Source organism: Columba livia, chromosome 5 (assembly GCF_036013475.1).
Source record: "Columba livia isolate bColLiv1 breed racing homer chromosome 5, bColLiv1.pat.W.v2, whole genome shotgun sequence".
In the NCBI taxonomy this organism is placed as follows: domain Eukaryota; kingdom Metazoa; phylum Chordata; class Aves; order Columbiformes; family Columbidae; genus Columba; species Columba livia.
This window is the reverse complement of record NC_088606.1, coordinates 53,441,834-53,468,237: the sequence shown is the minus strand read 5'-3', so window position 1 is coordinate 53,468,237 and position 26,404 is coordinate 53,441,834. Positions and strand designations below refer to the sequence as shown.

General features: G+C 41.9%; 1 protein-coding gene across 3 annotated transcripts in view; it reads left to right on the top strand.

The window, feature by feature from the left end:
• Positions 1 to 23,288, top strand: part of PTPRJ (protein tyrosine phosphatase receptor type J) — a 77,909-nt gene extending 54,621 nt beyond the window's left edge. For 2 of the 3 annotated variants that reach the window (XM_065065190.1, XM_065065191.1), the window contains exons 6-24: positions 1,692 to 1,958; positions 2,600 to 2,866; positions 3,983 to 4,243; positions 5,383 to 5,649; positions 6,561 to 6,827; positions 8,553 to 8,843; positions 9,088 to 9,222; positions 11,718 to 11,928; positions 12,074 to 12,192; positions 12,757 to 12,844; positions 13,909 to 13,950; positions 14,873 to 14,960; positions 16,071 to 16,161; positions 16,987 to 17,060; positions 17,210 to 17,344; positions 17,755 to 17,874; positions 18,636 to 18,796; positions 19,269 to 19,404; positions 20,119 to 23,288. In XM_065065190.1, coding sequence (XP_064921262.1) covers positions 1,692 to 1,958; positions 2,600 to 2,866; positions 3,983 to 4,243; positions 5,383 to 5,649; positions 6,561 to 6,827; positions 8,553 to 8,843; positions 9,088 to 9,222; positions 11,718 to 11,928; positions 12,074 to 12,192; positions 12,757 to 12,844; positions 13,909 to 13,950; positions 14,873 to 14,960; positions 16,071 to 16,161; positions 16,987 to 17,060; positions 17,210 to 17,344; positions 17,755 to 17,874; positions 18,636 to 18,796; positions 19,269 to 19,404; positions 20,119 to 20,277 — 3,179 coding nt within the window. In that variant the 3' untranslated portion in view covers positions 20,278 to 23,288. The remainder of the gene's footprint in view (positions 1 to 1,691; positions 1,959 to 2,599; positions 2,867 to 3,982; positions 4,244 to 5,382; positions 5,650 to 6,560; positions 6,828 to 8,552; positions 8,844 to 9,087; positions 9,223 to 11,717; positions 11,929 to 12,073; positions 12,193 to 12,756; positions 12,845 to 13,908; positions 13,951 to 14,872; positions 14,961 to 16,070; positions 16,162 to 16,986; positions 17,061 to 17,209; positions 17,345 to 17,754; positions 17,875 to 18,635; positions 18,797 to 19,268; positions 19,405 to 20,118) is intronic. The other variant, XM_065065192.1, reaches the window with a different exon arrangement.
• The last annotated feature ends 3,116 nt before the right edge of the window (positions 23,289 to 26,404 follow it).

The following is a 26,404-nucleotide window of genomic DNA, read 5'->3' as shown; positions in this document are numbered from 1 at the left end:
ATCTGCCAAAGGTATTTGGAGCCTGGGGAGGTCCCTGCTTGACTGAAAGCTACACAGTGTTATTCCAATCGACAGAAAGGATGTGAGGGAAGAAGACCCAGGGAAGTAGCCCTGTTAGTCTAACCTCAGTTCCTGGAAAAATTATGGAGAAGATCATACTGGTTGCTATCGAAAAGCATTTAAAGAATAAAGCAATTATCAGGCATGGTCAACATGGGTTCCCAAAGGGACAGTCCTGTTTAACTAGTTTGATATACCTCTATGAGAAGGTCATCTGCCTAGTTGATGAAGGGAAGGCAGTAGATGTGGTTTATCTGGATTTTAATAAGGCTTTTGACACTGTCTCTCACAGCACCCATCTGGATGAGTTGTCCAACTGTGGGATGAGCAGGCTTACGTTGTGCTGGGTCAAGAACTGGCAGAGTTCAAAGTGTTGTAGTGAATGGGGCTACATCTAACTGGTGGCCAGTTGCCAGACGTGTGTTCCTCAGGGTTCAATTCTAGGGCCAGTTCTGTTTGATGTATTTCTCAACAATGTAGATGCAGTTGAATGCACCATCAGTGAGTTTGTTGGCTATGCCAAACTGGGAGGCCCTGTTGACTTTGAGGGACAAGAGGCCTTGCAGAGGGATCTAGATAGATTGGAGCACAGGGCAATGATTAATGGCATGAAATTTAACAATCCAAATGTGGGATTCTACACCCTGTGATGGAGTAATGCCAGGCTCAGGTATAAACTGGGAGAGGAGTGGCTTGAGAGCAGCCCTGCAGAAAGGGATCTTTGGGTGATGGTCAACAGCAGGCTCAGTGGGAGTCAGCAGCGTGTGCCCCAGCAGTCAGGAGAGCAAACTGCATTCTGGGGTGCATCAAACACAGCATAGCCAGCCAGTCAAAAGAGGTGATTCTGCTCTATTCAGCCTTGGTGTGGTCTCACATTGAGTACTGTGTGCAATTTAATAAGGATGTGAAGGTTCTTGAATGTGCCCAGAGGAGGGCAACAAAGCTGGGGAAAGGGCTGGAAGGAATGTCCTGTGAGGAGCAGCTGAGGACTTTGGGCTTTTCTAGGTTGGAGAAAAGGCTGAGGGGCGACCTCATTGCTCTCTACCTTTCTGAGGAAGGGACACGGAGACGGAGATGCTGATCTCTTCTCCCTGGGACCAAATGACAGGAGATGTGGGAATAGTTCAAAGCTGCACCAGGGGAGGTTTAGGCTGGACATTAGGAAGAATTTCTTGACAGACAGGGTGGTCAAACACTGGAACAAGCTTCCTAGACAGATGGTCAATGCCCCAAGCCTGTCAGTGTTTAAGAGGCATTTGGACAATGGCTTCAATATATGCTTTAACTTTTGGTCAGACCTGAAGTGGTCTGGCAGTTAGACTAGGTGATCGTTGCTGGTCCCTTCCAACTGAAATGATGCCGTACCCTGCCATACCGTTCTCTTTCCTGCCAACCTCCGCATTCCTAAGGGAAGCTCTTGGAGTACTTTGGACCATCAAAGGGAGATAAATCCCACTTAAGATGACTTTTCTTCAGTGCTCTCTTTTTTTGTCCATTGGCGCAAAAGCATCTGGGAGTGTCTGAAAATGTGGCGAGGGTGCTCCTACTGAAGAGAGTGATGTCGTGATGTGCCTGTGTCCCTTCTGTCCGTGTATGAGCAGATGTTCTTGACAGGTTGTTGTCTTTCACAGAGCCAAGTCAAGTCCATGATCTCAAGGCAGAATATGTTGGCATGACTTCCGTGAACTTAACATGGGCAGTGAACGACACTGCTTCCAACTCCTACACATACAGGATAGAGGTTAGAAATGGCACCTCTGTTAGGAACCTGACATCCAGTGTCCCTGAAGTTGAAATTACAGAGTTAATGCCTGGGACGATGTACAATTTCACAGTATTTGCAGTAGCAGCTGATGGTGAGACAGAAGCAGAAGGATTGTCCATAAGCCTGTACACAAGTAAGTAACAGTTTCTTGCTGCCCTATTTCTGGTGGGTTGTGTTTTGCTGTGCAGCACAGGGTTCTGCCTACCTGCCTGAGGGCTGAAATATAACACAGGCCTTACCTGGGCTGTCTACTGCGAATAGGGTGTTAACATGTAGAAGAAACATAGCCTCAATTTCTCATTGTTTTATTTGGTCTTTTTGGTTTGTTTGTTTTTAAACACTAAATCCCCTCCAACCTCCCTCCCATCCCAAAACAAAAAATCCCTCACAACAACAAAACCTAAAACCAATGATCCAAGAAAAAAAAAAAAAAAAAAACAATCCTCTGCCTTCCCCTCTAACCTTATCTCTTTCCTGCCCACCTCTCTCTGGACTCTCAAAGGAAGCCCTGGGAGTGCTGGCACAGCATGACCTGTGCCTCGGCTTCAGGCTGTCAAAGGGAGATGAATCTCACTTAGCGTGACTTTTCTTCAGTTCTCTCTTGCTGCCCATTGATGCAAAAGCCTCCAGGAGCATCTGGTGATGTTGTTGGGGTGCTCCTGCTCTCTGAACGATGAGTGATGTAAAGAGAGTGATGTGTTCGTGTGCCTGTGTTCCTTCTGTCCATGTCTGGGAGCAAAAGTTCTTGACAGGATGTTGTTTTGCCTTTCACAGAGCCAAGTCAAGTCCGTGATCTCAAGGCAGAATATGTTGGCTTGACTTCTGTGAACTTAACGTGGGTGGTGAGCGACACTGCTTCCAACTCCTACACATACAGGATAGAGGTTGGAAATGGCACCTCTGTTAGGAAGCTGACGTCCAGTGGCCCTGAAGTTGAAATTACTGAGTTAATGCCTGGGATGATGTACAATTTCACAGTAATTGCAGTAGCAGCTGATGGTAAGACAGAAGGAGAAGGATTGTCCATAAGCCTGTATACAAGTAAGTAAATTGTGCCTCTCAATTCCACGTAAACATGCAGTTTGTACCAAATTGCCTTGGTTTTTTTTACCTTGGGTTTCCAGCTTTGTATTATTTCTTATTGTATTGCTCCATGTACCTGAGAGCATGAGCATCAAGCAGTCTTTGGTAAAAGGGAAAAGGTCTGAGATTGTGTGTATTGTTTGGAAAGCAGTTATTTGAGTCAGCTTGGCTGCACAAGTCTATGCAGAGATTCAGCTGCTACAACAGTATGATTTTCTCTACGCTTGAGGGCTGAACGGGCCCCCTAAAATGCTTCTGGGAGCAGATTATCACAGCTTATACCAAAGGACCTAGTGTGCAGGGATGTGGTGGCCAGGTTCACAGAGGCTTTTTTTTATCTTGAAGATTGTTTTGAGTTCTTTGCAGAGTCCCTGGCCCTGAGGTTTCCTGTAGGCTGTGATGCTGTCTAAGGCCACATTGTCAAATGAGCTGCTGTTTTTGTCCATTTTGTGCCATGGCACCTCTTTCCCAAATCAGAGGGACAGATGGGAGGAGATCTTTTTTGTATATTTGATTTAGAAGGGGAAAGGAAATAGGCAACACCCCTACAAAGCAATTAGAAGCAGTGTGTCCTGGAGCTGCTGCTGAGTAGATGAACTTGTCTAAGCTGCCTGAGGTGAGTCTTGTCTGCCTGGTGTTGATGCTGAATCAGGCTTGCAGACACAGCCCCTGGGGTGGGTCAACTGTTGGACCTGCTCAAGGAGCCCATTTCTTTCTGCTGATGTTGGGTAGAGGCTGAGCTGAAGGACTCAAACTCCTGGGTGCAATTTTGAGTTAACAGACCAAAATCATGCTACATTCTCCTTCCTTCCGTGATTTCCATGTGTGCCTCTGTCTGGAAACCCACTGTGCAAACAAATAATTTTAGCAAGTGAAATGAAATAAAGAGGACATATCCCAGAACTCCTGTGGCCTTTCCAGAGATGCTCCAGCATGAATGTCTGAAAGCGGGCATTGATACTGTAGAAGTGCTGCTTGGCTACAAATAATGCTCATTCTGTGTGGAACAGGGAAATGCGTCTGTGGCTCTTCCTTAATTTCTGTCTTGACAGGCTGTTGTATTGCCTTTCACAGAGCCCAGCCCAGTTCTTGATCCCAAGGTTAAAGACATTGGCGTGACTTCTGTGAACTTAACATGGGCAGTCAGCGATACTGCTTCCTACACCTACAGGATAGAGGTGAGAGATGGCACCTCTGTTAGGAACTTGACGTCCAGTGTCAACGAAGCTGAAATTACTGAGTTAATCTCTGGGACGATGTACAATTTCACAGTATTTGCAGTAGCAGCTGATGGTGAGACAGAAGGAGAAGGAGTGTCCATAAGCCTGTATACAAGTAAGTAACAGATTCATACAGCCCTGTTTCTGGAGTACTGTATTTTGATGTGCAGCACAGGGTTCTGCCGACCTGCCTGACTGTAATTTAGTACTGTTGTAGGCAGAGGTGATGTTTTGGTCCTGGAGCTGGCCAATGTGCCAGGCACGGAATGTTAAAGTGCAGAAGCAGCCTTGCCCTGATAGAAAGCTGTTGGTGAAGTTTGTCTCTGAGGCTGACAACTCTGACTTTTCTCTGAGAACCTCTATCTTCTAAATTTGGGAAAGGAGGTTTGTTTTAATTTCCTAGAGTATGGGCACCTCAGGCCATTATATTAAGGGGATCTCACACAGAGCCTATTGTACCAAGGGAACTTCTGTGATTTGGGGGCTGATAGGAGCCATCAGGCTGCAGCAGTAGAGTGAGATTTAGGCAGTGTTAGTTCAGGGGAACTGCTTTGGCCATCCAGTACCTGATGTGCTGAGTATTGAAAGTCTTGCTGTGGTCTTGGAGGGACCACTTTGGAGCTGGCCTGCAAGGCTATAGCCCAGCCTGGTCATTCCATGGGGTGTATTGGAAAGGAAACAGATGCCTGTTTTTGTAATTTGCATTGTCCTGAAATGTACCTGCATGTGTGCTCCTACCCTTCCAGTGCATTCCCAAAAGTCTCTCCTGTGCTGCCTGGCTGTAATGGCTAGTTGCCCTGTTTTGAAGGTGCACAGAGAATAAGGTGCTGCAGAGAGGGTTTTTGATATGGTCTGTCTGCCACAGGAGTGAGCTCAGGGCATGAGAGCTGGAGAAGTGGCACAGTGCCTGGGTCATCACCTCTGTTCTGCTTCTAGTGATACTGGATGTTCCTTAGCTCTTGCTATGCAGAGATACACCACTGTTTTTCCCCTCTATTCTTTTTTCCTTCCTGCCCACCTTTCTGGATTGCCAGGGTAAACTCTGGAAGTGCTGGCACCATGATGACGCCTCTTTCTTATTTTTCTTGTATGCAGCCATTGGTGCAAAAGCCTCCATGAGCATCTGGTGATGTTTCTGAGGTTCTGCTGCTCTCTGAACAATAAGTGATGTAGTGGTGTGCCTGTGTTCCTTCTGTCCATGTATGGGAGCAGATGTTCTTGCAACTTGACAGGTTGTTGTCTTGCCTTTCACAGAGCCCAGCCAAGTCGATGATCTCAAGGCAGAATATGTTGCTGTAACTTCTGTGAACTTAACATGGGCAGTGAACGACACTGCTTCCAATGCCTACACCTACAGGATAGAGGTGGGAGATGGCACCTCTGTTAGGAACCTGACGTCCAATGTCACCCAAGCTGAAATTACCGAGTTAATCCCTGGGATGATGTACAATTTCACAGTATTTGCAGTAGCAGCTGATGGTGAGACAGAAGGAGAAGGGATGTCCGTAAGTCAATATACAAGTAAGTCACAGATTCTTACAGCCCTGTTTCTGGTGGACTGTATTTTGATGGGCAGCACAGGGCTCTGCCTACCTGTCTGACTGTTGTAATTTAGTACTGCTGTAGGCAGAGGAACTGTGCTTTGACTCTTTGCAGTCAGAGATGTTTGTGGGAAGCAACACAAGGCTTTTTTGAAAAAGTAAAATAAAACCCCTCAAAAATAGTAGTTGTTAAAGGTGGTCACCAAGGCCTTTTACACAATGAACTCTTCCCAAGAACCTGTCTCCCTGGCTTGGGATTTGTGTGGGTGGTTTTGCTGCTTTCACTTCTTGCAGGGTGGGGGCATCACACCCTTATTTTAAAGGGCTCCCACACAGAGAGAGTAGTGGAGAGCCCAGGGAACTTTTATGATTTGGGGGCCTGTGGCTGCTATTGGGCTGCAGCAGGAGAGTGTGAGCTTTGGGCAGTGCTGGCTCAGGAGTACGCTCAGGGCATGAAGGGTGGCAAAGCAGCAGAATGCCTGTGTCATTACCTCTGTCCCTCTTCCAGTGATATTTGATGTTCCTCACCTTTTGCCATGCACAGATACACCACCATCTTCTTTGCCCACCTTCTCCTGCAGCCTTTTATCTTTTCTGACCACATCTCTGAATTCCCAAGTAAAATCTTGGGAGTGCTGGCACTGTGGTGACCTGTGGTCCTGCTTTGGAGTGTCAAAGGGAGATGAATCCCACTTAAGATGACTTTTCTTCAGTTCTCTCTTGCTGCGCGTTGATGCAAAAGCCTCCAGGAGCATCTGGTGATGTTGTTGGGGTGCTCCTGCGCTCTGAATGATGAGCAATGTAAAGAGTGACATAGTGGTGTGCCTGTGTTCCTTCTGTCCATGTATGGGAGCAAAAGTTCTTGACAGGTTGTTGTCTTGCCTTTCACAGAGCCAAGTCAAGTCCACGATCTCAAAGCAGAATATGTTGGCATGACTTATGTGAATTTAACATGGGCGGTGAGCGACACTGCTTCCAGCTCCTACACATATAGGATAGAGGTTGGAAATGGCACCTCTGTTAGGGACCTGACGTCCAGTGTCATCAAAGTTGAAATTACTGAGTTAATCCCTGGGACGATGTACAATTTCACAGTATTTGCAGTAGCAGCTGATGGTGAGACAGAAGGAGAAGGGATGTCCATAAGTCAATATACAAGTAAGTCACAGATTCTTACAGCCCTCTTTCTGGTGGGGCTCTGCCTACATGCCTGAGGGTTGAAATACAATATTTTTTCAAGCAGAAGTGCCGCACACGGCCTGCCTGCAGTCAGAGATGCTCATGTGTGGAAGGGAATTCTGTGGGAGGTTTTGTTGCCTTCTCCCTGTGGATGAGGCCCTCTGTCCTTATTTTGAAGGGCTCCCACACAGTGCGTTGTGCGTGGGGGACTTCCCCCACTGGAGGGGCCTGTGGCTGCAGCAGAGCTGTGGGCAGCACTGTGCTGTGTGGCTCTTAGCCATGCTGCTGTGCTGAGCTCATCAGCAAAGAGAAGGTTGAGATGCTCCTCTGTTCCTCATGCTGGCATTGTGACCATTTTTCCACCTTCTTGCAAATATGTGCTGCTGTGTCCTTTGTTTTGTCTTGTTTCAACTGTGGTGAAGTGAATCTATCCTCAGTGGAGTTTCCAGAGGTGCCACAGGATGAACCCATTAAGAGAGTTTCTGGTACTGTGAAAGTGCTGTTTGGCTACTTACAATGCTCATTCCTTCCAAATTGTGGAAGCTTGGCTGTGCCTCTTCTTTTTCTGTCTCTGTTTGTCCGCAAATATTCGTGAGCATTTGTGGAGTCTTGACTTTCGCAGAGCCCAGCTCCGTTTTCCATATCTGGATGGAGTATGCTAGCCTCTGATTTTTCCCATGGAGCACAGATGACACTTCTAACTATACCCACAGGACAGAGAACCAAAGTCATGGTTCCTCCTCTAGAAACCAGATATCCAGTATCACCAGAGCTGTTACTACAGATGTAAACGCTGTAACCTTCTATAATTTGGCCACGTTTGTAGGACCAGCTGACAGTGTTACTGAAGGAAAAGAAATATATATAAATTTCAGTGAAATAAGTCACAGTCGCTCATATCTATCTTTGAACTAATTCTGTTACATCTTGTACAGAATTCTGCTTCTCCTTAGTTTCTTAAAACAATACCCCTTTTAATAGCAAAATAATCCATGAGCCTTTTAACACTTTATTTTGAAGTATCAGTATTTCTTTATCAAGAGAGGAAGTAAATTTGCTATGTATTACAATTGTAGAAGTTATGAGAGTTTTCATTTTGAAGGCCAAGTCTTAAGATGTTTAGTTTAGAGGGATCTTTCTTCTCAGTGTTACTGCTATGCTGACTTTTTAAATATAACTTTGTATGTGGTCACAGGGTTGCAATTTTTATATTGTGTTCTATATGACTCTATTGAACATAAACTGACATGTTGTAGTTGCTGCTGAGGGATGGCTACCACTGTGCTCTTAATGCACAGACTTTATATCCATTTTCTTATCTATTGGCCACCAAGAGTTTTACATAATTATACAAGAGGTTAGTGTCAGTCTACATACTACTTTAAAATGTTCTTAGAGTAGTATGTTTGATGGTTGAACTTTGATCTTGACAGATACTCACCCTACATTTTCTCAGTAAACCTGTCTGCAGAGGAGTTTGCGCAGAAGAGGTCTGTGTACTTAGTGTGCTAAATACTTCTCTTTCTCATAAGGTAGCAAGTCCTATAGGTAGTAGCCTCATGTTTTTAAAAGTGAAAAGAAATACTGTAGTTTTACAAACGTTTACACACAGAACTTACAAATAGACAGCTTTTTCTATTTACTGCAATATTTGATTTCTTACTCCTCTTTTTCTATTATTTTTTTTCCTTCTTTTTTATCCAGTTCCTGCCTCGGCGAATTTATTTCGGTGTGAACCAGTGGCAAATCAGTCTTTCCTAATGCTGAAGTGGGAATGTCCTTCTGGTAACAATTCTGGCTTCAAAATTAAAATTCAAATGTCTAATGGCACATGGAAAGAGGAAGAGGCTCCATCCTGCATGAGGGAAGGCTCAGAGGAAACCTTCATGACAGCACCTTTAGATTATTTCAGCACCTATACTGTTAATATTACAACTCTTTCAAATAATTCTGAAAGCCCTTCAGTGTCGAAAACATGTAATACAAGCATTACTGGTAAGCATTAAGATTTGAGAAAGAAAGTTATTAATAAAATATTAACTTCATGATTGCAGAATACCAAAGTTGATATTCAGGACGTTTATCAGCCTACAGATTATGAATGAAACACTACATTCATGCAAAATCTAATACGACGTGCAATAAATAATACGTTATATGAACAACATCAGTATTACAGCATTTTCTTGTTTGGAAAACTTTATCAATCATTAAAGTACTAAAAAGTATTTGTTTGTAGATCCACCTCGTCCAAGCGAAGCTCCTTTAGTGAAGGCAGTCAGTCACAGCTCGTTGTCTGTTGAATTCTCTGACTTTGAGTCAAGGAAGGGACCATTAAAAGCCTATGCAGTAATGATCACAACAGAAGACGAAGGTAAGATGTTATGATATTATCTTGTAGCTATGTGAAACAGTTTATCAGACAGCATTGTTTTAAGCACTAAATAGGTGTTAAATGGAGAGAGAAAATGCTGTCTCAGTTTTTTTATCACCATTCAAAAATCATGAGGCAAATAACTTGTTTTATTGAAGTCAGATCACTCCTTGTTTTCAGAAAGCTACTCTTTTCACTCAGCCTTTTCCAGCCTGACTTACCCTTGTATATGTCTTGTGTGCTGCCACTGCCATGTTGCCATCTCAGTTTGCCAGTCATTCCTGCCACAAGATTGTGTAGTATCCTTCCAGCCCTGAATAATTTTTCAGAGTTGCTAATATAAGCAGCTTTTCCCTCTCCCTTCTTCAGTTGGAAGATATCTGCAGTAAGATCTTGAGACAGAGAGAGTGCTTTCCTTTTGATTTGACTTTAAATGCTTCATTAACTGAGAGAGATGGGTGCAGGTGGAGGGCTTGAATAACATTGTCAGCATTATATGCCATGGGAGGTTGCGCACCAGCAAAAGCTAAAGGGTAGTCTATCAAATTCACCTCTTTAAAGCATCTAAACAGAGAAATACTTTAATTGGTCAATATCTAGTGATAAATCATAATCAGTTTACCTTTGCAGCATAGGTTCTAGTTGAGCTTCTTTTCATTTCATTTTGCCAGTGTACTGGAGGAATAAAGCAGCTGATGGAGATATCTCCCACTTGGGGGAAACTGACATTCATGCTTATCCTTTGTCTTAACACTGGAAATTGATCTTGCAGCACTTTGACTGTAGATCTTTCTTCTATTGTTTTCCATACAACATATGTGCAAGAAATGCCTATATATATAGTACATCAGTGCAGAAAATTGCTATTTTTCAAATGTCTATGCAGCTGCCCAGGAGTTGCTGTTTAGAACATCAGTCTCTTGCATGCAGCAACAGCTCTGCTTGTACCTTCTGCCAACCCTGTTCAGTCTTGATGAGATTCAGTGTGTTCTTTGGTGTGGTTTTAATTGCAAGGTATTAAAGAAGGAGGACTTTCAAGATGTGTTTGAGAGAAATAAGGAAGGAAGATTACCTGTATTTAAAATAGACTCCAAGTGCTTTGATAGGAGCAGAAAAACATCCTTATGGCCAAGCATTGCTGCAGGTTTGTAGTGTGGACATAGCATTAATATGCTTGAGATGTTTCTCTGTCTTTAGGCGGAAGGGACTTTATTAAATTGTGTAAGCGATGGTGTCTAAGGCTGTTGGAGATGTCCTCAGCTGATATCCAAGACATCCACAAGGAGCTGCAGATATAACTTGGGACATACATCCTTTAGAAATGGAAACTAGGGACCAGATGGGACATAAATGTATCTCAGGTAGTACTGAACACCCATTTCTAGGCAACTGAGTTAATTGCAACATCGGTGGCTTTTAATAAAAGAGCACATTAGAAGAGCCGTCTTGCACTCTGTTCCTACACAGTTACAGCTGATGAGAGCTTTTCTGCTGGTGGCAGATCAAACCTTGTCTACACAGCTGTAGAAAATTTACTGGTGCATTTCCACCTTTTAGAGCTGCTGTAAGGCTTCTCCTTTTTAAAGGTGAATTCAATGCTATATCTAGTTTTAGAAGGAGCTTTTAGCTTTGTAAAGGCAGTCAGTAGAGACCAATGTATGTACACTTCAGTCAAATGAGCAAGACTCTTTTTCCTCCTACAACACTTTGAATATTTACATCAGCTTGCTTGCTCTTGAGTTGCTGGACAACTGGTAACCTGAGCTTGTTTATTACCTCTTAGTCACAGGTGCCTCAACTGCGAAATTTGCCTCAACTTTCTATAGTTCATTTTCTAATGACATACACTGTAAACTGATGCTGTTCTGTAGATGGTGTCCTGTTGGTCACTGTTTGACTGTGGCAGCCTGTTCTTCTTGGTCTTTCGAAAGAGAAACTGTTCTGATGACTGGTTCAGTGCTTATCTGTGTCAAGAGAAGGCAGAAATTGACTCATCTCTTTATGCATAGGTGTAAGACTTCTTGTAAGACACAGCAAGGAAGTATAGGTCAGGACAAGGTTAGTGTCACCCCAGTGAGGCTGGATGCTGTTTGGGTAGTACAATGCTACCAAATACCAGTTGACTTTTTCTATATGCATATAGTACTATATGCATATAGTACTATATGCATATATATGCATATAGTACTCTCTGCATATATTAGTTGATAGAGTGTGTAGCTTTACAGAGAAGCTCTATGATACACGGTAGGAGTAAAACTGAAAGGATTTTAAAACAACACTGGGGAGTTGGGAGGTAGTTCAGTAAATTGTATTGCAGTAGAAGAGATTTCTGAGTTTGTCTGTTGCACTCAGCATTTCATATCATGTGGTGTTTATGGAGAAAGGACAACTGGTTAATGTGACACACTGTATTAGCATCTCAGCCACTGTGCTGATTGACACAAAATCAGTGGATGATGTATACCATGTATATCCTTGTTTTTTTCCTGAAGGTTGTGAGTGTTTGAAGTCTAAATTGAACAACACATACAAAGATTTCAAGAAGAAGATGACAGACACCTATGTAACATATGTCATAGATACAGAGCAGGCAAAATCACCTTCTTTCCATTCTCAGAGTGGTACAAACATCGTTAATGTAGGCAAGGGAAACTCAATGTATGGCTACGAAAACGGACCATTGATTCCACTTCATTCATACAGGTATTTATCTCAAACTGCTGTTTGCTTAATTTTGCTGTGCTTGAAATCTAAAAAGATCATCTAATCAAAAGATTATAGATGTTGCTTAAGGCTGTTAAAACCATGTAATGTACCTGTTTTCTTTTTTCTTCTCCCTTATCAACAGGGCATGTGTTGCAGGTTTCACTAATATAAGCTTTACTATGGCCAACATCATTGTGGGGGAAGATAGTTATGTATCGTTTTCACCCTGCTCTCAGCTGGTTTTGCTACCCCAGGATCCAGGTATAGTTAATGTCAAATACAGGACTGGTTGGTTTGGCACATACAGTGTGTGGAGATTCCTTAATTATGGCAAGTTTCATAATAACAGCAAAACACCTGTTGGTTTCTCTGTGATGGGCTATTTCTTTGTAGCTTTGCAGTGACACTGCTCTGTAAATTCACACCTTAGTAGTTTTGTGGGTGTCCTCTTTTTTGCATGTATGCCTTCCACTGTGGAAGTAACCAAAAGTTGTGGTACTCATAGCATGCTAAAAGGGATTGGGTGGCACATAGAGGCTTTGGTACAGAAACAAGTAGCAAAAAGTATCTAATGTTGTAACAGTTCTGGTAAATTAGAAGCAGGTGTATTGAAATGCAAATACTGGTCCCTTGATCCCAATTTTTTATTAATTTATCATTCTTGGCTTATTATTCTTAACAAACTTTCAATACTGGTACTGCCAAAGGACACAGTATAACAACATGTTTGGTAGAGCAGAGTGTTCTCTTGTAGCATGTGGATTGAGCTAGATCATTACCAAAGGGGTAAATCAGTAATGACTGATAGTGTTTCTCTTTTATCAGGGGTCATTGCTGGAGCCGTTATTGGATGCCTTTTAGCTATATTGGCTGTAGTCGCTATCGGGGGTTTCATATTCTGGAGAAGGGGAAGGTAACGCGTGTTCATTATTGTATTTGTTGGGATAAGGAACACCAGCTATTTCACTTCAGTATCTTCTCCTAAAAAGGCCTCTCTACTTCATCCACTTCTGTCATAATGCTTTAAAATACATTCCATTAAAATGTTATTGGATGTTGCAGATCAGAGTTGATGTATCAAACTAGTTTAATTACTTTGTTCAACCCTATAGTTACAAACTGATGAGTTAAGATTTGTTTTGTTTAGCTTTTCTGAACTCATACACTCTGAAATAATTCAGTCAGAAGAGAGCAAACGTCACAAATTTTTGTGCTAAAAGACATATGTAATTGTATCATAGATGGTTTTATTTTAAATTATCCATTAATCACACTTTTTAATTGCTTGATGGCCTGTCACATGAAACTTCCATTCTGGAGTTTCCAGAAGCTGAGGAGTTGTCAGGGTTTGAGCTGATCTTTCTGTTTCCAATCTTTTCTGAATAATCTGGCACTTAAGAGTCCACAAAGGCTTTTTCTTGCTTCTGATCGTGTGGTACATCCTTTCTAAAGAGTCAGCTGTAGTGCCCTAGGTCCAGTTTTCTTAGTTTCTTTGATTAACTGCTGTTATTTTTGCAAGTGTGTCCAATAGCTGTGGACACTAATGAGCTTCCTTCAAAGTTAGTGACACTTATTTTCATTCAGCTTCCACTTTCAGTACCACTGACACATCACTGTTGAACACTTAGTGTAGGGATTCTGGGAATAAGTCGCAATTCCCCGGAGATGTCAGCTAGTGTTGCTGATCCCTCAGGTGTACTACTTCCACCAAACCATGTACTTTGTATTCAGATGTTATCCCCTGCTTCCAGCAGAAAAAAAACAGTCCCACTACATAAAATCACTGAATGAAGGATAAAGTATTTTATTCTTACTCCAGGTGTAAGGTTAGCTGCAGGGAGGGTTTTTTTTGGACAGAATGAGGTGCATTGAAAGAAATTGTTCTGAACAGGCACAGGAAATAGCTGTCATCAGAAATCTCATATGTATTCCATTAAATTCTACTGTGAACCTATTCTGTTTTCTTTCACCTTATAGGAAAGATAAAAGAAATACTGAAGTGTCCTTTTCTCCAATTAAGTAAGTCCAGATCCTTTCACACATTGCTTTGTGAGCTCAAGTGTTATTTGCAAAACTTACTCTGAACCCTGATACTTGTTTTCTATGCAGTTTTATATAGTATTTTGCAGTATTAATTCCTTGTGGAATGTCAAGACTCCACCCTGCATACTAAAAAGAATCATATTGAGACTTCTAGAGTTGCCACAGGGATTTGAGTGCTCCCTTCATGAATCTCTATTAGACACACAAATGCTCCAAGTAGTCTTGAAAAAGAGGATGTTTGAATGAGACACAGGCTTCCATGCACATCGAGGAAACAATCCACATTGTGCAGAAAGTGCACACAGGCAAAATTCTGCACTGTGGCCTGAATTTTCCTTTGTTTTATGACTTCTTTGTGCTCAGCCATTCTGATAATGTTGAGAATGTAAAAACTGTCAATGGGAGGGTAACCACATTGTATTGGAAGTCACAGGCAGTGCAATTGAATCACATCATTGGTTCTTGCACCAGTTTTTGTGCTGATGGAAAAGCATGGTCGGAGTGTGCTATGAAGACATGTGTAGACTTTGACAACTGACTTAAAAGACATGGGGCCAATCTGTTGGGAGCACAGAAGTGGCTGACACCTTCTGTGATATTCTCTTCCTGAAAGATGTGCTCTTCTCTCCTTGGTTTAACAGATCAGTTAAGTGCTATGCTTGACATCCTGACCTCTGTAAATGCTCAGTTTTGTGGCTGCTACTAACAGTCATGCTTTCATTCTTAGATTCACATAGTGAAAAATACAGCTGCATGTTTCTAATCAACCTTTTTTTCTTCCCCCCACCCTCCCCTGAAGAGTCAAGAAGTAAGTAAGATACACTTTCTAACGCATTAACTGAATTCATAATTTATTTACCTAATACCAGTTACCAATACATGGCTTTTCTCATTTTAGATCAAAAATGATTAAAGTGGAGAACTTTGAGTCCTACTTTAAGAAACAGCAAGCTGACTCCAACTGTGGTTTTGCTGAAGAGTATGAGGTATGTGTCCTCAGTGGAGAGAGCTTCATGACAAATATTTTGGGAATGGCAAATTAACATTCCTCTGGATTGTGAGGCTTAGTGAAGGAGAAGAGTCCTTTACTCTAAAGATTATTAAGCTGCATGTATATTATCCTTCCCTTCTGTGATTCAGCTCCAAATTTAGTTGAAGTGCGTGGTAAATATTTCACATCTGAACCATTATCTCTACCTGTGAGCTTCCAGCATGGCTGCTGCTCAGGGCTCTCACCAGAGCCAGGATCTCTAGAGTCCTTGCCCGAGTTAGCTAAGGGAAAGCTGTTTAACTTCTCTGCGCTTTGATTTTTAATCTTGTTTTTGTACAAAGCAAGACAGGTTTCTTGCTAATATCACTGACTCCTTGAATGTGTAGGTGTGATTTGCAAACCACACCTGTGAACAGCTCGAGGAGCAGTCAAGGAAATAGCAATTAGGATTTCCTTAGTGACCGCAACTGTTTTCCTATTAAATGCCCTAAAGCACAATTGTTCTATGGTACAAAAGACAGGAATTGAGTGTCAGTAAGGCTTCTATTGTCATGTCTGCTGTTAGATTATATATATATATATATATATATATATATATATATATATATATATTATTTTCCAACTCCTCGAACCTATTGACTTTCTTCTTTCCAGATCCAATTCTGTCTCTTTGATTTTACTTTACAGGCTGGTGCTCTGCCCTTGCCTTCCTTGCAGATATGGCTTTCTTCAGGCCTTTCATGATGTACTTGCTCCCATTTTCCCTCCAATATCTGCAAAGCTTATGCCTCGGGGTCACAATGAGGGTGCAGTTGATGTCCCTGTCATATATTTCTGCAGAACTGTTTCCACGCTTTTAAAGCTCATCTCTGGGTTTTAAACACACTACTATTCCTTCATTGTGTATTAATCCCTTCTCTAGCTGGTTTGTCACTGTCACACTCCCACTCTGTAAAAAGCTGATTTTTATTGTCATTTCTTCCAGTTTAATATGGCTACTTTTACAGCAAAGGCCAGGAGTGTTTGGAGTATTTGTATTGTTTTATTTCTGTATGATTCCTAAACTAGGACCAGGTGCTCATGAATCCTTTTTTTTTTATTGTAGGAACTCAAGTCTGCTGGTGTTCATCAGCCCAAATTTGCTGCTGAACTTGCTGAGAACAGGGGAAAAAATAGATACAATAATGTCTTACCATGTGAGTTGCTCTCTTAGGTTTTGCATCTTCTACTGGTTTTCAGGTGAAAACCTTGGGTTTGGCTAATCTGGCTTTAATAGTACCCAGAGGTTTCAAAGAGGGATTGATGTCACTTTCCAAATAGATGAATTTGGGCTACTGCTTTCCCAAAATCACTATATAAGCAAACCTAAAGAGCTTTCTCTTGAGAACATTCCCTAAAGTTCCTAAACTTTCCCTCAGGAAAGCTCCTTGAAGAACTTTCCCTTGAAATCATTTTCCAGTTTTGAGAAACATGCAGTCCAGATAGAAAAAATAAGAGGCTCATGGTTGACTACAGACAGACAGGTGTGCAGAGCTATGAGAAATACTAAGACCCTGCAGGCCAGCTTTGCAGATGAGCTAAGGTCCTAAGCCCTGCCAGGCTGTCTGTGGGCATCCTAGCGTGGCGGAGTGTAAGATGGAATTGAGCGCAAAGAGTGGTGGGTGTTTAGGGATGCTTTGGAGGGAAAACATCAGCTGCCATGGCAGCAGGAAACAAATTACCCGTTTTTCTCCAGTAACTAAAACTATAGTAAATTTCATAAATTTGCAAAACCAAACTATGTTTTAAAAAAAGAATAATAATTCTCTGACTATTCTGTATTTTTATTCTGGTGGCTCATTTTGCTGAAGTCTTTCATTATAAAAATTTTAAACCCTTAATCCCTTAAGTTATATTCTTGTTAAAATGCACATTGTTCTAAAGCACTTCTTATTTAGAAACCTTGCAATAGATGAAGCAGTATATTTCTGAAAAGCTCTGGTTCTAAAATTCATAATTTTCTTTGTTTTGTCTTTCTGCAGATGATATTTCTCGTGTTAAACTTTCAGATCAAAGCTCTGCAACTGATGATTATATTAATGCAAACTATATGCCTGTAAGTTGCTTCATTAGTTGAAATGGAATATAACGTGTATTTTTTATGATGCAGGTTTAACACATCACAATGTTCAAAATCAGCTTTACATGTCTCATTGATGCAAATGTGTGTGTCTATATATATATTATTTTATTCTTTCTTCTTAGGGCTATAACTCAAAGAAGGCATTTATTGCTGCACAGGGTCCTTTACCCAATACTATAGAAGACTTCTGGCGCATGATTTGGGAAAAGAATATCTACTCTATTGTTATGTTGACAAAATGTGTTGAACAAGCCCGGGTATGTTTTTATTAGATCTGAATGGTCTCTTTGAGGACAGCTGACTCTTTCTAATTTTGCTGTTATCCTAGCAGGTTGGAGACAGACCACTTTCTTCTAACAACCATTCGCTTTCTGGAAAACTGTTTTCTGAATTAAATAAGCCACATGTTTTTAGCTTTTCCCCATTTTTTGTATCTGCTGGCTACCAGAATAGATCGTCTTAGGAGGGTTGTGGAATCACTATCTTTAAGGGTGCGCTCTTCTCCCTAAAGAATTATTCTGGTAGAGCTCCTCCTGCCTTGTGACAGGCCATTGGGAAGGGTGATGTGCTTTCTAGCCCTGCTTCAAGTGGTGTGTGATTTAAAACTTAACCGTCAGCTGCTTCACTGCTGTGTGTAATGTGTCTAACATTTTAACTCTCTTCTTAGACAAAATGTGAGCAATACTGGCCAGATAAACAACCCAAGAGCTATGGTGACATTATTGTGACAATGGTCTCAGAGATTGTCCTTCCAGAATGGACAATAAGAGATTTCACTGTAGAAAAGGTGAGTACCCCCTCAGTTGTTAGTGTATAAATATCTGTAGAAGTGGTTTATTGTATCACTGTGACTTCATAAGTCAAGCAACCATGGAGTGACAGAATGTAATAATTTCACTAAAACTTAGTAGAATTCATAGTTATCTGAGGGGAAAAAGGAGAGAGTGGTTTATTTTAATGTGAGGCTTTGAATGTATTGGTCTGCTTTCTGTCAAGTCTTTCTTAAAACCTTTCACACTATGTACCAATGAGATTTCTGTGATCTTTCTGTATATGCATTTGTTCATATGCCCTGGCTTCCTAAAACAGTAACATATCCAGAGGTGGGAATAAGTTGTCAGTAAGACCCTCCCTGTGGCAGAAAGGGATGTGCCAGCAAAATCCAGCCTGCTAATGGGAATTACTGAATGCCCCATCAGTGATACTGCAGCTCATGTTTCCCTGAGACTTGCACCAAAACTTTTGTTTATTTAGATAATTGTGATATCTCCTAGACTTAACATTTAGCCCCATCTTTGTCAACAAATGTAATGCAGGAGAGATGATCTTGAAGCAAATCTTGGACTAAAAGGAAGTTATTTCAAAGTATTCTCTATCAGAGGAGATGGAAGAGGGAAACTGAGATATCCTTGCTCAAATGACTGCACAGTTTATAACAAGCATCTTTAATGAAGCTGAGCTTTGCCCAGTATATATGGCAGGAAGCCTAACTGGTGCTCCTCTGAAGTCAGTTTTCTCTTTTATTTTTTTTAATGTATATTCCTCTAGTCCAACACACCAGAGAGCCACACAGTGCGTCAATTCCATTTCACCTCCTGGCCAGACCACGGAGTGCCGGAGACAACAGACCTTCTCATCAACTTCAGACACCTTGTTCACGAGTACAGCAGTCAAAATCCAATTGACTCTCCTACTCTGGTGCACTGCAGGTAGGAACAGCTTAACATGTTTGTATTAGACACACTGTTACCTTGTGGCTTTTTAAAAAACAATTCTTTTTCAGCGCGGCTGGGGAGGAAAAAGGTCTCTTTTCTTAAAGGTTCACCCTGCTAAATGAAAACCTTTTTCTCATGGTTCAGAAACATAGCAGTGCTATGTAGGTAGCAAAGTACACAATACAGAAGTTCATTAGAACAGACTGTCTCTCCTAGCCTGCAAAACTTGCCTTTTCAAGTGCTTTTTTCTGTAATCTTGTGCATGTGCAAGGCTGGGAAGCCCAGAAATGTGTCCTCCCTCCTTCTTGGTGGTGTCACGAACCACCCCTCTGGACTGCAGAGACTTGTAACACCTGTGCCGCTGAAGTAACAGAAAGCATCTTACTAGCCTCACTGTCTTTTCATCGGGCCACCAGTGAGCAGGCGATTGAGAGGAAGCAGTAACTAGTTCTCCGTGTCGTTGCAGTGCCGGTGTCGGGAGGACAGGGACGTTCATTGCCATTGACCGCCTGATTCAGCAGATTGAAATGGAGAACACTGTGGATGTGTACGGAGTGGTGTACGATCTTCGCATGCACCGGCCTTTAATGGTGCAGACTGAGGTGGGGCTGGCTGTCACCCAGCAGCATATTTTTCCAAAGTGCTTAATAATCCAGGAAGAGTGGACTCAAGATGTAGCTCCGAATTACAGGAAAATGAGATATTAACAAGCAATGTGAATTGTTTTTATTTAACTTCCCTCCTTCCTGCCTCATCTCTCTCCATAGCCACAGTTGTAGCCAGGGGCTGCGATATGTCTAAGCAGTCCTTTCACAGAGTACTTTGGGACTGGCATTTCCAGCTGCAAAGAATCAAATCCTGAAAAAGTTCTTTGCAGCTTGTTTTACCTATGTCAGTCTTATCTTTATAGCTGTGAGCCAGAATTATCTTGAGTCAAGTGGTCTTGGTGTGCTGCTTTTCTTTTGTGTTCTGTGGGAACACACATGCTCATGCTGAAATTATCACTTTGATCCAAGGAAGTGTGTGGATTAATTCAAACTGATTTGGAAACAGCTGTAAAATCTCCATCAAGAAAGTGTGGTTTTGGCATGACAGTAAATTTGATCCTCGTTTTTTATGGGGGGTGATCAGATGACATCATGAGGTCCATTCCAACCCTATTTTCTGTGGACTATACATACAGCTTCTAAATCTCTCTGATAACGTTCGGTGCAGTGCATCTGAAAACCAAAACCTATATTCAGGAGCAGAATTACTTCCAAAATCAGGTATTTTCTAGAAATATATTACCTTCCTTTTTCTTCTTCTCCCACCAGGACCAGTACGTCTTCCTAAACCAGTGTGTTATGGATATTATTAGATCCCAGAAAGACAAGAAAACTGATCTTATTTACCAAAACATGACAGCAATGGCAATCTATGAAAATTTCACACCTGGGTCAAGCTTCGGGAAGGCCAACGGCTACCACGCGTAACCTGGAAGGAAGGCAGCGTCTGCGGGAGGTGTATCTGCACAGAGCAAAGGGAGATGTTCTACTCATGTTTCCTGGGATTGTGTGCAGTGTCTCACGTCTGGCTTCTGCCGTTCTCTCTGCATTCGAAGATGTGACCTACAGGAGGAAAACCACAATGCTGGCAGAAGCTGCAGACTGATATTTAAAAAAAACAAAATCAAGCAAAACTATTTAAATTTAACACAGGAATCTTGCTTTTTCTTGGGAATATAACAGTGCTGATAGGTGAAATAGCATTTGCAGTATGAACAGTGAACTAGAATTTAAATATTAATAACACAAAGTTTTTATTACAATTTTATATTATTTCATTTTACAGACACCAGGCTTGTGGGCTGTTTTAATATATTTAAGTTTCAGGAACATATTTTATCTACTGTATCTGGTTACTTAGCTATAGATATGTGCCTCTGGTTTTTTTTTTCTGTGTTCCTTTTTATTTAAAGAGGAGTACAAACAGCTCCTTCAAATGGACATTTGTACTTGGAAATCGTGCCTTTTCTAGTTGCTACTCTAGGAAAAAAAAACAGCAGAGATTCTATTTTTGTACTGAAACTCTTAATGAGAACACAGATTTTTAAATAAGGCTTATGTCAAATGTAACTGTAGTTGCACTGTTGGCAGGACTCTCCAGAAGTTTGGAGGTGAGCTTTGTTTTTGCGTTTCACCACAAATATCACCTGCCTTAATGTTTCAGTGCCTCTGCTAGAGGAAAAGGAGTGTGGTCTGCACTCCGAGCTTTAACTATAGTAAAAAAACTGAGCAAGTGAATATGTGAATGCGTGTGCGGGGTTGCGTGTGGGTGTGTATGAAGGACAGAATAGCTCCTCCCTGTTTCTGGCTGGTATTCTGGTTTTTTGTACAATTTATGAAGATTTATTTGAAGGTGCAATATATGATTTACTGAATAATGATCACTCTATTCTAATAGAGTTTTACTCAGGTCGGTGTCTTTTCATCAATGTTGTTGTTTTCCTCAAATATATAAATCTGTGAAAATGTTGAACTAAGGTTCCAAGTGTCCAAGTACCCCCAAACAGATTGACTGGCTTTACTGTTTCTACCAAAACAAATTGCACAACATTCTGCTGTGAAGACCAATTATTCTGTTGTTTTAGCCATTCGAAACTGAGATACATCTTACCTGCCTGCATCTCATTGATCTAATGTAATTTTTTTATAATTATTTGCAATATACTGCTGCTGTTGTTTTAACTGGTCCTTTTAAAAATGGAACAAACAAGCAGAAGACCCCTTGTTGCTGATGTTACAAGTCAGGGATTAGATTGGCTTTATTTTGCTGGTACATAACTGTTAGACTTATGAAGGCATTACCAATGAAGGACTTCTTAAGTAGCTTGGGGGATGTTTGTTGGTCTTCGGATCATTGCACTGGATGCATTGCAGAGGAATATGAAGTTTATGAATAATGCTATAGAATAGCTATAAAGAGGTGAAAATCTTATGAAGGTTTAATAACCAGAGTTCCTTGAATTCTGCTGCTTTTTTTTTTGTTTGGGTTTTTTCTGGTTATTTGTTTGTTTTAGCAGAGTTGTCAGAAAAAGCTACAGATGCTAGGACTATATGTGGCATTGCAGTGGAACATAACCACCTCACAGGATTCACTGTCAGCTGAAAGAAAACATAGGAATTCCTGGTGCACAACTGTAACTTTACAGATATCCAGAGGAATCTTTTACAACATGGTGTGCTCTGTGAGCAAAACTGGAGGACAAACCACAGTGCGCTTCAGCTTTTTTTGTAGCAGCCATTTGTGTGTTCTTGAATATATATTTTTTTGGTCTTTCTCTGAAATACTTGTAAATAAACAAAATGATCCTTCCCAACTCCATCCAAACTGGCAGTCCCCACATAGTGGATCTCTCACCTGGCATTCTTCCTAAGCTGCTGTCAGATGACACAAAGATAAACCACTTGGACCAAACAGAACCATTCCAAAGGAACTGGGAGGGGAAGACAGCTCGCCCCTTACAGTCACATTATTTTTTTTTTTCCTCTTAATCTTTTAATTACTGTCCATCTGTGTGGAGCATAGAGCCAGTATTCACTATTCCAGGTCTTCCAAGAACTTGCTGCCTTAGGGTGGCAAATGCTTTCTTGCTTCAGAAGGCCCTTGTTTAACATAGCACAGAAGAGAGGAAGATGAATCTTCTGTGCTAGATTGTGTGTTTGTGTTATATTGCAGCAGAACATCAGAAAACCAGCTCGAGTGGTGTGTTTCTGCCTAACCACTGCCCAGATACTCTTGCAGAAAACAAACCTCCCTGTCCTATTGGTTTGATGTTGGAAGCAGGTGCCAAATTCTCACTTGTGTCATCATCTAATGATTATCCATTTTTAATATAACTGTATGCATGTGTTTTCCCAAAACTGACTCATTGTGAGAAGGGACTGAAGTTTGAAGTAAATGACCTGCTGATCCCAGGTATAGGTGGAAGCGGTTGGTAAGGCTTGAAATGTTGTAAACACGAAATTGGCCATAGTGTTGATGTGAATAAGTGGGATGTGCCTCATAGGTTCTCTCTCCAGGAGGACTACAGGTAGTGCTCCTACTACCTTGTGGATCTACCTGGTCAAGATGACTTGAATTCCTGCAAATACTTTTTCCCTGCCTTCTGATGTTCTCTGTGTTACAGTTGCCGAGATGTCTCTTTGGTCAGTGTTTTCTCTCATTGCTTATCTAAAGCTTCTCGGGCTGAAAGCTCCACTGTGTGGCAATTACATCTCCTGCATTTCTGTTCTACTCTTTTTCCCATTTGGGGCCTGCTTAAGAAGGGAAAAGTGATGTGTTTCAAATAAGTGACTGTTGAATATCTTGAAATGATGTACAAATTTTATTGTTTTCATATTTGTTGTACAGGAAATTTCAGCACATGTCTATAATGTTTTTAATGGTTTGATTTGTTTTTAAAGATATAAAAATAACAATTAAAAAGCATCATCCTAGAGCACTTTCTGTCTTGTTGTTTTGTGGGTTTTTTCCTGTCTTGTCCCTTTCTTGGGATTTTCAGTTCCTTTTGAATAAAATTAATTTGCCGAAATATAACTTCATTTAGATTGGCTCTAGAATGGATACAGAAAGTGAGCTGCCATCCTCCAGGGTGGCACTTGAGTTGGATTTGTATTATGGTCACTGGGACTCCCTGTGAGGGTGTTCATTTGTCATTGAGACCTGCCTGGCAGGACCAGGCCTAATGCCCATGTGTTCTGGTGGTTGGTGGTTTAGAATGCTAGGGATTGGAAGGGACCTCAAAAGATCATAATGAGGAGCTTGGTACTAGTTAGAGGAATAATACCTTGATCAAAAGTCAGTCAAAAGATTTCCACTCACTGAAATAGCCAGTGTTTCTATGACTTCCAGAAAATCAAGAGTGAGGACTTTTTCATCTCTTGAAGGAGATACTCTGTTGTCAGGGGCAATGATACAAGGGTGTGCAAAAGTATCTTTGTATGTTCTAGCTGGTTTCTTGATGACAGATCACCTGACCGCTGATGCATATAAAATTACCTTAGTTAAGTCCCTTTCTTCTACAATTCTTAGTTTCCATTCCTTGCTGCCATCTGAATCACTCCCAAGGAGGATCATGTGCCTGGAGGGTGATACTGGCACTCAGCAGCTCTCCAGTTTGTCACATGGTGCTGACATGTTCTGTAGAATCTTGTGATCCTCCATGGTAACTGCTGCATCTGCTGAAATGACTGCATGGTGAGATGGGAAGAGCAAAGACTGGTCACCTTATCCCCTTCCATTGGGAGCATGTGGCAGCCGCAGGATGGTTGTCTGAGTGCTCTTGGTGAGACTTGTGCTGCAGAAGCAAAGCTGTGACAATGAACCTCCCAGTGCAGAGCCTGCAGCAGGTGACCACCACTGCCAGGGGCAATCAGCCTCAGGGAGACACTTACAGAGCAAAATTCCTTTTTCTTTTTCCCTTAAATCTCATAGGTTTAAAATAATAAAACTCAGTAAAGCCAATTGTTCTGGCTGTCCTTTGGACTGTTAGTCTGTTTGGGTGGGTAGAGATGAACCTGTCTGGAAAATGTGTTCTGTACCTAGTCTTGTCATTGACTGGTTTTACTGCCTTTGAGACTAAAAAGGTGGAGGTCAGAGAGGAGAGGATGTAACATTTCTGTCCTGTTCTTTGCTTGATAAATGGGATGTGGTCAGAAATAATGCTGCCCTTGGATGCCCTTCCTGGCTGGGTGTTTTCAGGCAGTGAGTGGAGTTTGGAGATGAATAGATGTGGATGTGCTTGCAGAAGAGGCTCAGAAACAGGAGGCTGGAATGGAAAAAACACCTAAAAACTTTACACATGCTTCTTTTCTCAAGTAAAAACAAAAAGCCTCTTAGTGATGGGAAAGATGCTGAGTCTTAACAGCTCCTGGGTGATTTGAGTAAAAAATAATTTTAAAATGCAGATGCAGTCACTTTTGTCCAGCAGCAGAATGAATGGCATGCAAATATCAATGATTTACTTCTGAGGTAGGCAGGCAGAGTGTTCTCCCACTTCTTATCCCCACCAGAGAAGTTACTGTACTTCCTTTTTCCAGTTACTGTGGCTCTGCTTCAGGGAGTCCCCTTCACCTCTTCACATAAGACTCATGTTGTTGAAACCTCTGGCATTAAATGGTTCCATTTTCAGCACTTTGCAGAAATGTTAATGAGTTAGTAGCAAACAGTGTCTCTCTCCAGTGCTGTGCTTTGTTCTATTCTCCCTTGTGGTGGGCAAGCTCTTTGCCCATACCAGCCTCCTGCTTGGGAAGGAGAAGGAGGAAAACAAAGCAGAAAACCTGACTTGGAAGCATCAGGAGGAGCTGCTTCCTGCCTGTGCTGCTGGCAGAAGGGAAGGAGCTGTTTGTACATCTCACAAGGGGGAGAGACTGGGAGCCCCTCTCAGACTATCAGATCTGAAGAAAAAGATGCATGATCCGGGCTTGTTCGTCTCTGTCCCTGTTACCTGGCAGAACCCCATTTATCTATTCAAGTTGTTTTTCCTGGGTTTATTTCATTTTAAATTGATGTCATCTCCCAACAGCCAGAGCAAAGCCAGCAAATTAAGCCTTCTCACTTAGAAAATGTAGTCTCTTTTGATCTAAAGAGAGTTACTTCAATTCACGTTTTACCTCCAGCTTTCCAAGTGACCAGGAGAGAAGCCAGATTCTTTGGAATGATATTTTGGCTGTAATGCTCGTGTTTCACAGACATCCCTGGTATATTAATAGCGCTTACAAGAAGATTGCTAGGCTCACAAGAGCTGCGTGCTCAGTGTGAGGGACAGAGCACTCTCTACGCACCATGCCGTGTCTCTGCCCTTGTTTCAGCGCAGGGCAGGATGGGCAAGAAGTCACAGAATCACAGAATCGACTGGGTTGGAAGAGACCTCAGAGATCATCAAGTCCAACCCTTGGTCCAACTTCAGTCCACTTACTAGATCATGGCACTAAGTGCCATGTCCAAGCTCAGTTTAAAAACCTCCAGGGATGCTGAGTCCACCACCTCCCTGGGCAGGCCATTCCAATGCCTGACCACTCTCTCTGTAAAGAATTTCTTTCTAATATCCAGCCTAAATTTCCCCTGGCAGAGTTCAAGTCACAGACACTCTGGAAGAAAAATTTGGACTCTTTATTTTTTATTTGTTCTTCACTCTGGTGATATTCTGATGTGGTATTTCCAGCGCTGGGAATGTACTATCAGAAGGAAAATGGGTTCTGTGATAAAGGCTGACATAATGTCAGCTCTGATTAAGGCATGTATCTACCTAAAAGCTGATGGCTGTCTCTCTAGAAAGGAAACTAGCCTCTTCATTCCTGCTTTAAGCCTCCAGATGGCACATGATACCACTGTTCTTTCCAGGGAGAGCCTTTCCTGCCAGGCTGCTTGATTTTTCGCTGCCTGCCCAGATTTTCACAACCTTCCTCCACCCCATGTGCTGTTTCCCCTCTGCTCCCGCCGCTGCAGGTGCACAGCCTGTCTCCTCTAGCCCTGGCCAAGCCCCTGCCTGCCTGCTCCCCAGGAGCTGGGTGCAGAGCCCTGTACACCTCATCAGATTACTTTTTTCACGAACTCCTC